General features: G+C 47.8%; 1 protein-coding gene across 6 annotated transcripts in view; it reads right to left on the bottom strand.

Moving 5' to 3' along the window:
- LOC308335516 (low-density lipoprotein receptor-related protein 1-like) overlaps positions 1-16,202 on the bottom strand; it is a 209,572-nt gene that overhangs the window by 94,317 nt on the left and 99,053 nt on the right. For all 6 annotated transcript variants that reach the window (XR_013966027.1, XM_080792562.1, XM_080792563.1 and 3 more), the window contains 6 exons: positions 15,927-16,056; positions 15,571-15,697; positions 14,209-14,360; positions 13,111-13,235; positions 12,032-12,243; positions 10,035-10,197 (listed from right to left, as the gene is read on the bottom strand). Coding sequence is in view for 5 of the 6 variants with exons in the window: in XM_080792562.1 (XP_080648688.1) it covers positions 10,035-10,197; positions 12,032-12,243; positions 13,111-13,235; positions 14,209-14,360; positions 15,571-15,697; positions 15,927-16,056 (909 nt within the window). In the remaining variant the exon portion in view is untranslated. The remainder of the gene's footprint in view (positions 1-10,034; positions 10,198-12,031; positions 12,244-13,110; positions 13,236-14,208; positions 14,361-15,570; positions 15,698-15,926; positions 16,057-16,202) is intronic.

Raw genomic sequence — 16,202 nt, 5'->3', positions numbered from 1 at the left:
CACACAGCAGGACTAACCTATATAAGAGCCGACCCACACAGCAGGACTAACCTATATAAGAGCCGACCCACACAGCAGGACTAACCTATATAAGAGCCGACCCACACAGCAGGACTAACCTATATAAGAGCCGACCCACACAGCAGGACTAACCTATATAAGAGCCGACCCACACAGCAGGACTAACCTATATAAGAGCCGACCCACACAGCAGGACTAACCTATATAAGAGCCGACCCACACAGCAGGACTAACCTATATAAGAGCCGACCCACACAGCAGGACTAACCTATATAAGAGCCGACCCACACAGCAGGACTAACCTATATAAGAGCCGACCCACACAGCAGGACTAACCTATATAAGAGCCGACCCACACAGCAGGACTAACCTATATAAGAGCCGACCCACACAGCAGGACTAACCTATATAAGAGCCGACCCACACAGCAGGACTAACCTATATAAGAGCCGACCCACACAGCAGGACTAACCTATATAAGAGCCGACCCACACAGCAGGACTAACCTATATAAGAGCCGACCCACACAGCAGGACTAACCTATATAAGAGCCGACCCACACAGCAGGACTAACCTATATAAGAGCCGACCCACACAGCAGGACTAACCTATATAAGAGCCGACCCACACAGCAGGACTAACCTATATAAGAGCCGACCCACACAGCAGGACTAACCTATATAAGAGCCGACCCACACAGCAGGACTAACCTATATAAGAGCCGACCCACACAGCAGGACTAACCTATATAAGAGCCGACCCACACAGCAGGACTAACCTATATAAGAGCCGACCCACACAGCAGGACTAACCTATATAAGAGCCGACCCACACAGCAGGACTAACCTATATAAGAGCCGACCCACACAGCAGGACTAACCTATATAAGAGCCGACCCACACAGCAGGACTAACCTATATAAGAGCCGACCCACACAGCAGGACTAACCTATATAAGAGCCGACCCACACAGCAGGACTAACCTATATAAGAGCCGACCCACACAGCAGGACTAACCTATATAAGAGCCGACCCACACAGCAGGACTAACCTATATAAGAGCCGACCCACACAGCAGGACTAACCTATATAAGAGCCGACCCACACAGCAGGACTAACCTATATAAGAGCCGACCCACACAGCAGGACTAACCTATATAAGAGCCGACCCACACAGCAGGACTAACCTATATAAGAGCCGACCCACACAGCAGGACTGACCTATATAAGAGCCGACCCACACAGCAGGACTAACCTATATAAGAGACGACCCACACAGCAGGACTAACCTATATAAGAGCCGACCCACACAGCAGGACTAACCTATATAAGAGCCGACCCACACAGCAGGACTAACCTATATAAGAGCCGACCCACACAGCAGGACTAACCTATATAAGAGCCGACCCACACAGCAGGACTAACCTATATAAGAGCCGACCCACACAGCAGGACTAACCTATATAAGAGCCGACCCACACAGCAGGACTAACCTATATAAGAGCCGACCCACACAGCAGGACTAACCTATATAAGAGCCGACCCACACAGCAGGACTAACCTATATAAGAGCCGACCCACACAGCAGGACTAACCTATATAAGAGCCGACCCACACAGCAGGACTAACCTATATAAGAGCCGACCCACACAGCAGGACTAACCTATATAAGAGCCGACCCACACAGCAGGACTAACCTATATAAGAGCCGACCCACACAGCAGGACTAACCTATATAAGAGCCGACCCACACAGCAGGACTAACCTATATAAGAGCCGACCCACACAGCAGGACTAACCTATATAAGAGCCGACCCACACAGCAGGACTAACCTATATAAGAGCCGACCCACACAGCAGGACTAACCTATATAAGAGCCGACCCACACAGCAGGACTGCGTTCTATAGTTATAACCTATATAAGAGCCGACCCACACAGCAGGACTGTATATATATATAACCTATATAAGAGCCGACCCACACAGCAGGACTGCGTTATAACTAACCTATATAAGAGCCGACCCACACAGCAGGACTGCGTTCCTTCAACTCATCCATTGAAGGTACTCGACGACGACTGCATTCTTTCTTTTACGGAGCGAAACCTTTTAGCCGCTGTGTGAAATGTTTCGTTGGACGGTGCACCTAAAGGGTCTTCCAGAGACACCTCCTGATGCTGCTGTGTGAAATGTTTCGTTGGACGGTGCACCTAAAGGGTCTTCCAGAGACACCTCCTGATGCCGCTGTGTGAAATGTTTCGTTGGACGGTGCACCTAAAGGGTCTTCCAGAGACACCTCCTGATGCTGCTGTGTGAAATGTTTCGTTGGACGGTGCACCTAAAGGGTCTTCCAGAGACACCTCCTGATGCCGCTGTGTGAAATGTTTCGTTGGACGGTGCACCTAAAGGGTCTTCCAGAGACACCTCCTGATGCTGCTGTGTGAAATGTTTCGTTGGACGGTGCACCTAAAGGGTCTTCCAGAGACACCTCCTGATGCTGCTGTGTGAAATGCTTCGTTGGACGGTGCACCTAAAGGGTCTTCCAGAGACACCTCCTGATGCTGCTGTGTGAAATGTTTCGTTGGACGGTGCACCTAAAGGGTCTTCCAGAGACACCTCCTGATGCTGCTGTGTGAAATGTTTCGTTGGACGGTGCACCTAAAGGGTCTTCCAGAGACACCTCCTGTAGCTGCTGTGTGAAATGTTTCGTTGGACGGTGCACCTAAAGGGTCTTCCAGAGACACCTCCTGATGCTGCTGTGTGAAATGTTTCGTTGGACGGTGCACCTAAAGGGTCTTCCAGAGACACCTCCTGATGCTGCTGTGTGAAATGCTTCGTTGGACGGTGCACCTAAAGGGTCTTCCAGAGACACCTCCTGATGCTGCTGTGTGAAATGCTTCGTTGGACGGTGCACCTAAAGGGTCTTCCAGAGACACCTCCTGATGCTGCTGTGTGAAATGTTTCGTTGGACGGTGCACCTAAAGGGTCTTCCAGAGACACCTCCTGATGCTGCTGTGTGAAATGTTTCGTTGGACGGTGCACCTAAAGGGTCTTCCAGAGACACCTCCTGATGCTGCTGTGTGAAATGTTTCGTTGGACGGTGCACCTAAAGGGTCTTCCAGAGACACCTCCTGATGCCGCTGTGTGAAATGTTTCGTTGGACGGTGCACCTAAAGGGTCTTCCAGAGACACCTCCTGATGCTGCTGTGTGAAATGTTTCGTTGGACGGTGCACCTAAAGGGTCTTCCAGAGACACCTCCTGATGCCGCTGTGTGAAATGTTTCGTTGGACGGTGCACCTAAAGGGTCTTCCAGAGACACCTCCTGATGCTGCTGTGTGAAATGTTTCGTTGGACGGTGCACCTAAAGGGTCTTCCAGAGACACCTCCTGATGCTGCTGTGTGAAATGCTTCGTTGGACGGTGCACCTAAAGGGTCTTCCAGAGACACCTCCTGATGCTGCTGTGTGAAATGTTTCGTTGGACGGTGCACCTAAAGGGTCTTCCAGAGACACCTCCTGATGCTGCTGTGTGAAATGTTTCGTTGGACGGTGCACCTAAAGGGTCTTCCAGAGACACCTCCTGTAGCTGCTGTGTGAAATGTTTCGTTGGACGGTGCACCTAAAGGGTCTTCCAGAGACACCTCCTGATGCTGCTGTGTGAAATGTTTCGTTGGACGGTGCACCTAAAGGGTCTTCCAGAGACACCTCCTGATGCTGCTGTGTGAAATGTTTCGTTGGACGGTGCACCTAAAGGGTCTTCCAGAGACACCTCCTGATGCTGCTGTGTGAAATGTTTCGTTGGACGGTGCACCTAAAGGGTCTTCCAGAGACACCTCCTGATGCTGCTGTGTGAAATGTTTCGTTGGACGGTGCACCTAAAGGGTCTTCCAGAGACACCTCCTGATGCTGCTGTGTGAAATGCTTCGTTGGACGGTGCACCTAAAGGGTCTTCCAGAGACACCTCCTGATGCTGCTGTGTGAAATGCTTCGTTGGACGGTGCACCTAAAGGGTCTTCCAGAGACACCTCCTGATGCTGCTGTGTGAAATGCTTCGTTGGACGGTGCACCTAAAGGGTCTTCCAGAGACACCTCCTGATGCTGCTGTGTGAAATGCTTCGTTGGACGGTGCACCTAAAGGGTCTTCCAGAGACACCTCCTGATGCTGCTGTGTGAAATGTTTCGTTGGACGGTGCACCTAAAGGGTCTTCCAGAGACACCTCCTGATGCTGCTGTGTGAAATGTTTCGTTGGACGGTGCACCTAAAGGGTCTTCCAGAGACACCTCCTGATGCTGCTGTGGCCGTGGACCACAAAGTGTACTGCTTTAGGGGAGAACCTCCGACTGATGTGCATGTCTTCAACACAGTGTCTTTATCCTGGAAGAAGCTTCCTCACCCACAGACACCTGGAAGAGAACAACGCCCCCTTGAGGTTCCCTGTATGAAGACCAGCCGCACAGCTGTGCTGATTGACCCTTTCATCTACATCTGGGGGGGAGTGACTGGCACTTGGCACTACAGCACGGTGCTTTATGCATTGGATGTCGACGACCAAATAATGCTCACACCTGTGGCTTCTGGGTCTGTCCCAGAGGGGAGGCAGGGCCACTCAGCCTGTGTCCTGGGGAAGGTCATGTTTATCTATGGAGGATACAAACCGCTGACTGGATACACTAATGACATGCACAAGTTGGACACCAGCACAATGGTCTGGTCTTTCATTAACACCAGAGGAACTCCATCGCCTGTCTCAATACGTCACTCCGCAACCATCATCGGGACAAAGATGTTTGTATTTGGAGGCTATGTGGAGGGTCAGCACTGCAAAACTCTCAGAGTGTTTGACACAGAGACCGACCACTGGCTGGACACGCCTTCTGCAGAGCTTGTCCCAGAAGGACGCTACGGTAATTCAGCCTTTACCTACAATGGAGAGCTGTACATATTTGGTGAACACAGCTATAACGAGTACTTAGATTACCTGTGGAAGTTCAGTCCAGAGACCTTCTCCTGGAAGAAGGTTGAGTCCAAAGGGAAAGTTCCACGTTTAAGAAATTCTGTGTACGACCTCCCACTGGCACTATGCTGTTGCATAGTGGGAGGTCGTATGTTCCTCTTTGGAGGATACGAAACACCTGATGACCTGCATGTCATGGACTTCAGTCCTAGTCTGAAGACGTTAAGCAAGCTGGCAGTTATTCAGTACGGTCTGGAGCAGTCTGGACTCCCACACAACATCAGGTGGGAACTGGCAACCATGGCCACCAACAGCCAATAGGAACTGGCAGCAATGACTACCAACAGCCAATAGGAACTGGCAGCAATGACTACCAACAGCCAATAGGAACTGGCAGCCATGACTACCAACAGCCAATAGGAACTGGCAGCAATGACTACCAACAGCCAATAGGAACTGGCAGCCATGACTACCAACAGCCAATAGGAACTGGCAGCAATGACTACCAACAGCCAATAGGAACTGGCAGCCATGACTACCAACAGCCAATAGGAACTGGCAGCAATGACTACCAACAGCCAATAGGAACTGGCAGCCATGACTACCAACAGCCAATAGGAACTGGCAGCAATGACTACCAACAGCCAATAGGAACTGGCAGCCATGACTACCAACAGCCAATAGGAACTGGCAGCCATGACTACCAACAGCCAATAGGAACTGGCAGCCATGACTACCAACAGCCAATAGGAACTGGCAGCCATGACAACCAACAGCCAATACAAAAAAAATAACAGCCCATAAAAAGGTCCATTATTATTCTAGTGTTGTACTTTGTACTGATATTAGGGATATTAGGGACCACAGCAAATCATATCATGATAAATAAATAAAATGGATAAAAATAAGTGAACAAAGTTGATGTGCAGCTTCAATCATAAATCACATCAAACAGTCTGGCAACGTGAGACTATAGTGACACTATAGTGAGACAGCCATATATAAACACCTCCCTCTGCAACCACATACATATATAAACACCTCACTCTGCAACCACAGACATATATAAACACCTCACTCTGCAACCACAGACATATATAAACACCTCACTCTGCAACCACAGACATAAATAAACACCTCACTCTGCAACCACAGACCTATATAAACACCTCACTCTGCAACCACAGACATATACAAACACCTCACTCTGCAACCACAGACATAAATAAACACCTCACTCTGCAACCACAGACATATATAAACACCTCACTCTGCAACCACAGACATATATAAACACCTCACTCTGCAACCACAGACATAAATAAACACCTCACTCTGCAACCACAGACCTATATAAACACCTCACTCTGCAACCACAGACATATACAAACACCTCACTCTGCAACCACAGACATAAATAAACACCTCACTCTGCAACCACAGACATATATAAACACCTCACTCTGCAACCACAGACATATATAAACACCTCACTCTGCAACCACAGACATAAATAAACACCTCACTCTGCAACCACAGACATAAATAAACACCTCACTCTGCAACCACAGACATATATAAACACCTCACTCTGCAACCACAGACATATATAAACACCTCACTCTGCAACCACGGACATAAATAAACACCTCACTCTGCAACCACAGACATAAATAAACACCTCACTCTGCAACCACAGACATAAATAAACACCTCACTCTGCAACCACAGACATATACAAACACCTCACTCTGCAACCACAGACATATACAAACACCTCACTCTGCAACCACAGACATATACAAACACCTCACTCTGCAACCACAGACATATATAAACACCTCACTCTGCAACCACAGACATATACAAACACCTCACTCTGCAACCACAGACATAAATAAACACCTCACTCTGCAACCACAGACATATATAAACACCTCACTCTGCAACCACAGACATATATAAACACCTCACTCTGCAACCACAGACATAAATAAACACCTCACTCTGCAACCACAGACCTATATAAACACCTCACTCTGCAACCACAGACATATACAAACACCTCACTCTGCAACCACAGACATAAATAAACACCTCACTCTGCAACCACAGACATATATAAACACCTCACTCTGCAACCACAGACATATATAAACACCTCACTCTGCAACCACAGACATAAATAAACACCTCACTCTGCAACCACAGACATAAATAAACACCTCACTCTGCAACCACAGACATATATAAACACCTCACTCTGCAACCACAGACATATATAAACACCTCACTCTGCAACCACGGACATAAATAAACACCTCACTCTGCAACCACAGACATAAATAAACACCTCACTCTGCAACCACAGACATAAATAAACACCTCACTCTGCAACCACAGACATATACAAACACCTCACTCTGCAACCACAGACATATACAAACACCTCACTCTGCAACCACAGACATATACAAACACCTCACTCTGCAACCACAGACATATATAAACACCTCACTCTGCAACCACAGACATATACAAACACCTCACTCTGCAACCACAGACATAAATAAACACCTCACTCTGCAACCACAGACATATATAAACACCTCACTCTGCAACCACAGACATAAATAAACACCTCACTCTGCAACCACAGACATAAATAAACACCTCACTCTGCAACCACAGACATAGATAAACACCTCACTCTGCAACCACAGACATATATAAACACCTCACTCTGCAACCACAGACATAAATAAACACCTCACTCTGCAACCACAGACATATAAAAACACCTCACTCTGCAACCACAGACATATACAAACACCTCACTCTGCAACCACAGACATAAATAAACACCTCACTCTGCAACCACAGACATAAATAAACACCTCACTCTGCAACCACAGACATAAATAAACACCTCACTCTGCAACCACATACATAAATAAACACCTCACTCTGCAACCACAGACATAAATAAACACCTCACTCTGCAACCACAGACATAAATAAACACCTCACTCTGCAACCACAGACATAAATAAACACCTCAGTGGAGCGGAGCGTCTGATAACAGTGTTTGTTTCACCTGACACAATATGACTATGTCATATTTCTTGTTTTTCATATATCTATGCTGCTATGAGGCTCCTTTCCCCAATACGACACGCTTTGTGAACGTGAACTAGATTTGATTGGACTGTTTGTTATATGTTGTTGATGTGGGAAAAATGCAATAAAGCAAGTTAATGTAAAAAGATAAACGTATAATGGTCACTACTCACTCTCCACCACTAGTTACTAGTTACTAGCTACTTTGTACATTTAGATTATTGTAATTACAAAACATACACTGACCAATTGAGCCCTTCATTTTGTATGGCTTAAATGGCACAGATGGACCCAGACAGGTATGATTGGATCAATGAGTACACTCTCAGAGTTGTGCAAACACACACGCGCACACGCACGGACGCACACACACACACACACACACACGCACACACACACTGTAGCAGTTTTCAGAGCAGTAGCAGGTCAGTCTATGACGTCAGTCATCTACGACACACCAACTTGGCCTACATGTGACATCATGTCTACGTCACACGTAGGCCCGCTAACCTATATAAGAGCCGACCCACACAGCAAGACTGCGTTCCTTCAAGTCATCCATTGAAGGTACTCGTCGACGACTGCATTCTTTCTTTTACGGAGCGAAACCTAGTAGCTGCTGTGTGAAATGTTTCGTTGGACGGTGCACCTAAAGGGTCTTCCAGAGACACCTCCTGATGCTGCTGTGGCCGTGGACCACAAAGTGTACTGCTTTAGGGGAGAACCGCCAACTGATGTGCATGTCTTCAACACAGTGTCTTTATCCTGGAAGAAGCTTCCTCACCCACAGACACCTGGAAGAGAACAACGCCCCCTTGAGGTTGTTCCCTGTATGAAGACCAGCCGCACAGCTGTGCTGATTGACCCTTTCATCTACATCTGGGGGGGAGTTACTGGCACTTGGCACTACAGCACGGTGCTTTATGCATTGGATGTCGACGACCAAATAATGCTCACACCTGTGGCTTCTGGGTCTGTCCCAGAGGGGAGGCAGGGCCACTCAGCCTGTGTCCTGGGGAAGGTCATGTTTATCCACGGAGGATTCAAACCGCTGACTGGATACAATAATGACATGTACAAGTTGGACACCAGCACAATGGTCTGGTCTTTCATTAACACCAGAGGAACTCCATCGCCTGTCTCAATACGTCACTCCGCAACCATCATCGGGACAAAGATGTTTGTATTTGGAGGCTATGTGGAGGGTCAGCGCTGCAAAACTCTCAGAGTGTTTGACACAGAGACTGACCACTGGCTGGACACGCCTTCTGCACAGATCGCTACAGGACGCTACGGTCATTCAGCCTTTAGCTACAATGGAGAGCTGTACATGTTTGGTGGACACAGCTATAACGAGTACTTAAATTACCTGTGGAAGTTCAGTCCAGAGACCTTCTCCTGGAAGAAGGTTGAGTCCAAAGGGAAAGTTCCACGTTTAAGAAAATCTGTGTACGACCTCCCACTATGCTGTTGCATAGTGGGAGGTCGTATGTTCCTCTTTGGAGGATACGAAACACCTGATGACCTGCATGTCATGGACTTCAGTCCTAGTCTGAAGACGTTAAGCAAGCTGGCAGTTATGCAGTACGGTCTGGAGCAGTCTGGACTCCCACACAACATCAGGTGGGAACTGGCAGCCATGACCACCAACAGCCAATAGGAACTGGCAGCCATGACCACCAACAGCCAATAGGAACCGGCAGCCATGACTACCAACAGCCAATAGGAACTGGCAGCCATGACCACCAACAGCCAATAGGAACTGGCAGCCATGACTACCAACAGCCAATAGGAACTGGCAGCCATGCCTACCAACAGCCAATAGGAACTGGCAGCCATGACTACCAACAGCCAATAGGAACTGGCAGCCATGCCTACCAACAGCCAATACAAAAAACAACAGCCCATAAAAAGGTCCAAAACCAAAGCGCTGAACTCACTCTCCACCACGGTCTTGCGCGCCGACCCGTCGTCGTTCATCTGCTGGATGTTTCCGAAGTGGATGTCGCTGAAGAAGATGCGGTTGGCGCCCCGCCCCCCGCCGCCGCGGTAGTCGAAGGTCAGCGCGATCACGTTCTTCATGTGCTCGGGATCCTCGAACGGCTGGACGGACAGACGGACAGAGAGACAGACAGACAGACAGAGAGACAGACAGACAGAGATAGACAGAGAGACAGAGAGACAGAGAGACAGACAGACAGACAGACAGACAGACAGACAGACAGACAGACAGACAGACAGATGACAGACGGACAACGTTAGCATGCTTAGTAACCAAACCTAAACAACACTAAAATCGGGGGAAAAAAATATGTTAACTACATAAAAACGACATGAAAACTACAATAATAAAAAAACCGCCCTGTCTGAAGTGAGTGGTACTGTACTGTACTGTACTGTACTGTACTGTACTGTACTGTACTGTACTGTACTGTACTGTACTGTACTGTACTAGCCCTCCTCCCTGGCCTCTGTCTGTGTGTTAGGCTGCACAACAGTGACACTTGGTGGTGACAATATGCTACTTCCGTGCTCGGACACAGGGACACACACGCATAGCTGTCAATAGGAGTCGTTGCACCACTCAAAAACAATAACTACCTGAAACTGTACTGTGTTTACTAAACTAACTGAAATGGACCTAAACTATTTGTTTTGGTTTCTCTCACTGATTGTCCAACTGTAATTGAACATTATTGAACATATTTATAAATGGTATCTTTTGTTGAGTTTTTATTTCACAATACTTTCTCTAACCTTGTTCAATCCTGAACAAATTACCCAAAGTTATACTAAAACTAACTAAAAAAGTAAACCAAAACCAACTAAATACTATTTAGAATTAGCTGAATTAAAAGAAAAAAGAAAGATTGTCAAAACAAAGTAAATTGTTACTGTAAATTGTTTAAACTACCTGTATTAGACCCTCCAGAAAAATGCGGACAAAAAGCCTAGATTTTGCGATGAAATATGCAGGGTTTTATGTGATTCTATATGCGGGAAGTTGCAAAATATGCAGGAAGTTTTCACATTTTTATGGAGGGTCATAATATGATCTTGGGGGTCCTTTGACATGAAAATGTTTGAGAACGACTGACACGGAAACATGAGGTTGTTCAGAAAACTCTCAGGGATTTAGAAGACATTTTGTAGAATGTTTCCCAGGTCCAAATGGGATAAGGAAACCCTAAGGTCCTGGGTTCGATTCCCGCTCGGGACGCTGTGGGTGCTGGCGGCGTGTTTCCTCCTCATCAGTGCCCATACCCGAAGGCGGGGTTGGCGAAAGGGCCTTTCTGTGTGGAGTTTGCATGTTCTCCCCGTGTCCCCTATAGGGTAGGTACCCTCACATGTTCTCCCCGTGTCCCCTAGGGTAGGTACCCTCACAAAAAACATGCAGTAATCCTGGTCTCTATAGTCTATACTGCCTCCCGCTGGCCAGCCGGGGCGCCTGATGGAGGGGAAAGGAACTGGTTGGAATAACGTGTTCCTTCCACGCGCTACGTCCAACCAGGGAAACTCCCCCCTGTCAGGTGTAAAGGAGCAACTTGGACACTCAGGCATGAAGGAAGCATGAGTTCAAGTCCGTTGCTCTCCCCTTGTCCCCCATATATGGGGACTAGGTTGGTCTCCCCTTGTCCCCCATATATGGGGACTAGGTTGGTCTCCCCTTGTCCCCCATATATGGGGACTAGGTTGGTCTCCCCTTGTCCCCCATATATGGGGACTAGGTTGGTCTCCCCTTGTCCCCCATACGGTATATGGGGACTAGGTTGGTCTCCCCTTGTCCCCCATATATGGGGGACTAGGTTGGTCTCCCCTTGTCCCCCATATATGGGGGACTAGGTTGGTGGAGGGTGTGTAGAGCCCAGGATCACAGTAGATGATCGGCACAGGGGTGAAAAATGGGTTACAAAACCGTGGGATAAAAAACATATACCTTGATGGGAGCGTTGAGGTTGTTCTCGTCCGACAGGTGCACGCTCTTCAGGATGGTGCGCTCCGAGTAGAGCAGGTAGCCGTCGTAGTCGTGGCAACTGGCGCCGTCCTCCGCCAGCATGCCGTGCGCGCACGCGCACGTGCGCGCCACGCCGCCGCGGAACAGACACAGCTGCTGGCAGCCGCCGTTGTTGTCCTTGCACACGTTGGTTCCTACACGGGAGGGGACACCACGTGGACCCGTTGAGACCCGAGACCAGGTTCTACACAGAACTTAGTGGGGACCGGGGACCCCCAGGGGTCCTTGAGGAAGTTCCAGGGGGTCCCCATCCAAATGATAGTACCAAATGGACCCTTATGGGTGTCTAATGGGTGGGTCTATTTGGTTCCATTTGTACACTCTCAGAGTTATAACAGGCCAATGTGAAAAGGGTGGGATACATTCCTCAGCCTAGTAGGAAAGTTTATGAAAGATTTCACGTAAACTGCACGCTGCTTTTCATGATTTGAGGCTTTTTGTTCAAAACGGGCCAATCCTGCAAACTTTGAAAGCCAATGTTAGCCAATCAGGATGGACTATCGGACAGATCCGTCTTGAACACATGACTATAGAGATACTGTGTAACGATTTGCGGGATTTTTGGACAGAATCTGGAGGAGTAATATAATTGTATTTTTTCAAAAGTCGGCCTCCTGGTGGCGCTATAACAGGCTGTTCTGGAAAATGTGGGGCAGAGGTTCATCGTTGGCATCCAGGGAGTGTGTGTGTGCAAAATGTGGCACCGACCGGTTTAACGGTGATGGAGATTATCTGTACGGACACACAGATTCACACACACATGCACGTGCAAAACAGTGCAAAACATACTCTCTCCCCATGCCTTCAGCCTGGTGGAGACAATAAAACATACTCTCTCCCCATGCCTTCGGCCTGGTGGAGACAATAAAACATACTCTCTCCCCATGCCTTCGGCCTGGTGGAGACAATAAAACATACTCTCTCCCCATGCCTTCGGCCTGGTGGAGACAATAAAACATACTCTCTCCCCGTGCCTTCATGGTGGAGACAATAAAAGGTACCTTGCTGTCGGGCGCGGTTGAACACCTTGATGTCTTTGAGCTGCACTCCGATGCCCGTCCTCAGAGACACGGAGTCTGTGGCGTTGTCCTTACTGCCCCTCTTGATGGAGCCGTTGGCATGGGTCCTAGGACGCAGGGCACGCACACACACAGACAGCAAATGATATATATATATATATAAATTTGCTGCAGGCGTAGTAAACCAATCAATCGTCTTGTGGAGGAAATAAAGACAGATTTATACTTTAGCTGTGAAGCTGCTGTCACTCGCTGAATACGATAGCACCGTATACTGTGTTGTTGTAGTTACCTGTCTGACCAGTAGGTTTAGCTCCGTGTTGTTGTAGTTACCTGTCTGACCAGTAGAGGTAGCTATGTGTTGTTGTAGTTACCTGTCTGACCAGTAGGTTTAGCTCTGTGTTGGTGTAGTTACCCTGTCTGACCAGTAGGTTTAGCTCTGTGTTGGTGTAGTTACCCTGTCTGACCAGAAGGTTTAGCTCTGTGTTGGTGTAGTTACCCTGTCTGACCAGTAGAGGTAGCTCTGTGTTGGTGTAGTTACCCTGTCTGACCAGTAGAGGTAGCTCTGTGTTGTTGTAGTTACCTGTCTGACCAGTAGAGGTTTAGCTCTGTGTTGGTGTAGTTACCCTGTCTGACCAGTAGAGGTAGCTCTGTGTTGTTGTAGTTACCTGTCTGACCAGTAGAGGTAGCTCTGTGTTGGTGTAGTTACCTGTCTGACCAGTAGGTTTAGCTCTGTGTTGTTGTAATTACCTGTCTGACCAGTAGGTGTAGCTCTGTGTTGGTGTAGTTACCTGTCTGACCAGTAGGTGTAGCTCCGTGTTGGTGTAGTTACCCTGTCTGACCAGTAGAGGTAGCTCTGTGTTGTTGTAGTTACCTGTCTGACCAGTAGGTGTAGCTCTGTGTTGTTGTAGTTACCTGTCTGACCAGTAGGTGTAGCTCTGTGTTGTTGTAGTTACCTGTCTGACCAGTAGGTGTAGCTCTGTGTTGTTGTAGTTACCTGTCTGACCAGTAGAGGTAGCTCTGTGTTGGTGTAGTTACCCTGTCTGACCAGTAGGTGTAGCTCTGTGTTGTTGTAGTTACCTGTCTGACCAGTAGAGGTAGCTCTCGAACACGCTCACAGAGAACATGTCCATGTTGTTGGTGTTCAGAACCACCTCTCTGTTCTCTCCCGTCTCCAGGTTGATGCGTTCGATCTTGTCTGTCCGCGCGTCGCACCAGTACAGCATGCTCTCCTACAGACACAAATATATATATATATATATACTGTATATACTGTACATACATCACACCATACAAACCATGTACAACCCAGATTCGGCGCACACACACGGGACTAAATTATTTTCGCTCCTGTGCCACCAAAATGTGGAACGCCCTACCAACAGTCATTAAGACACGTGAATCCCTTGACTCCTTCAAAACCACTCTCAAAAGGCACCTATATGGATGGCTGCAATTCGAAACTGGCCCCCGTAAAATCGGAATCCCCCCCACCCCCCCCCTCACTGTATATGTTTCTTTTCCCTTTTTGCTTCCTTTATGATGAATTCCTGTTCTGTTCTTTGACTATATAGAAGTGTCTATTTGTGCGTCTCTAAATGTTTTGATGAATTGAACAATGTGGACCCTGTTGTAAACAAGTGTAATGCTTAATTGGGTCGTCCACTCACATGTAGTTAACAGTCTTTGTATTGAGTTTGTGCTTGAAATGTTACTGTAATTCTGCAAACTGTTAATACATATTTCAATCAATCAATCAACCAAAAACCAGTACAGCATGCTCTCCAGTGGCGTGTTCCACGGGCCCTGAGGCGAGATCGACTTGACCGTCTTGTTTTGACTGTTCAAATAATCAAAACTCACCTTTATCAGGGCTAATCAGGGTCAAAGAGAACAATGTTTGAACCCCCCCCCCCCCCGGGAAACAAGATCCATACACAGACATCTCCAGACTCAAATACCACACGACGACAGTGTGATTTGAGTCTGGCTTATTAGCCGCCAGGCTAGCTGTACGGACCTGGTAGATGAGTAACTATGAGTCATGTCACCTGGTAGTCTATGGAGATGAGTCATATCACCTGGTAGTCTATGGAGATGAATCATATCACCTGGTAGTCTATGGATATGAATCATATCACCTGGTAGATGAGTAACTATGAATCATATCACCTGGTAGTCTATGGATATGAATCATATCACCTGGTAGTCTATGGAGATGAATCATATCACCTGGTAGTCTATGGAGATGATTCATATCACCTGGTAGTCTATGGGGATGAATTATATCACCTGGTAGTCTATGGAGATGAATCATATCACCTGGTAGTCTATGGGGATGAATCATATCACCTGGTAGTCTATGGGGATGAATCATATCACCTGGTAGTCTATGGAGATTAATTATATCACCTGGTAGTCTATGGAGATGAATTATATCACCTGGTAGTCTATGGAGATGCCGTTAGGCCAGCTGATGCTGCCGTTGACCAGGACGCGTCTCCCGGTTCCGTCCAGACGAGAACGCTCGATGCGAGGGTACTGACCCCACTCTGTCCAGAACAGATACCTGCACGCACACGCACACACGCACGCACACGCACACACACACACACACACACACACACACACACACACACACACACACACACACACACACACACACACACACACACACACACACACACACACACACACACACACACACACACACACTGTATCTATAACCTCGCAGAGACTCCCAACACAAAACAAATCAATATTCAAAAAGGATATTAGAATTCACATCAAACTCCTACCCTTTCTCCGGGTGGACGGTGATGGCGCGCGGCTTGTCCAGACCCTGGGAGATGACCACGTAGCGGAACGACCCGTTGAGACGCGCCACCTCGATCACGTCGAAGCCCTGGTCAGTCCAGTAGATGTTCCCTGTGAAACGAGAGGAGAGAGAGAGAGAGAGTAGATTTAGCCCTGGTCCGTCCAGTAGATGTTCCCTGTGAAACGAGAGGAGAGAGAGAGAGAGTAGATTTAGCCCTGGTCCGTCCAGTAGATGTTCCCTGTGAAACGAGAGGAGA

Source organism: Protomyctophum bolini (assembly GCF_963924005.1).
Source record: "Protomyctophum bolini genome assembly, chromosome: 20".
Taxonomy (NCBI): domain Eukaryota; kingdom Metazoa; phylum Chordata; class Actinopteri; order Myctophiformes; family Myctophidae; genus Protomyctophum; species Protomyctophum bolini.
The sequence above is the reverse complement of the archived record's forward strand: the minus strand, read 5'-3'. Positions and strand labels throughout refer to the sequence as shown.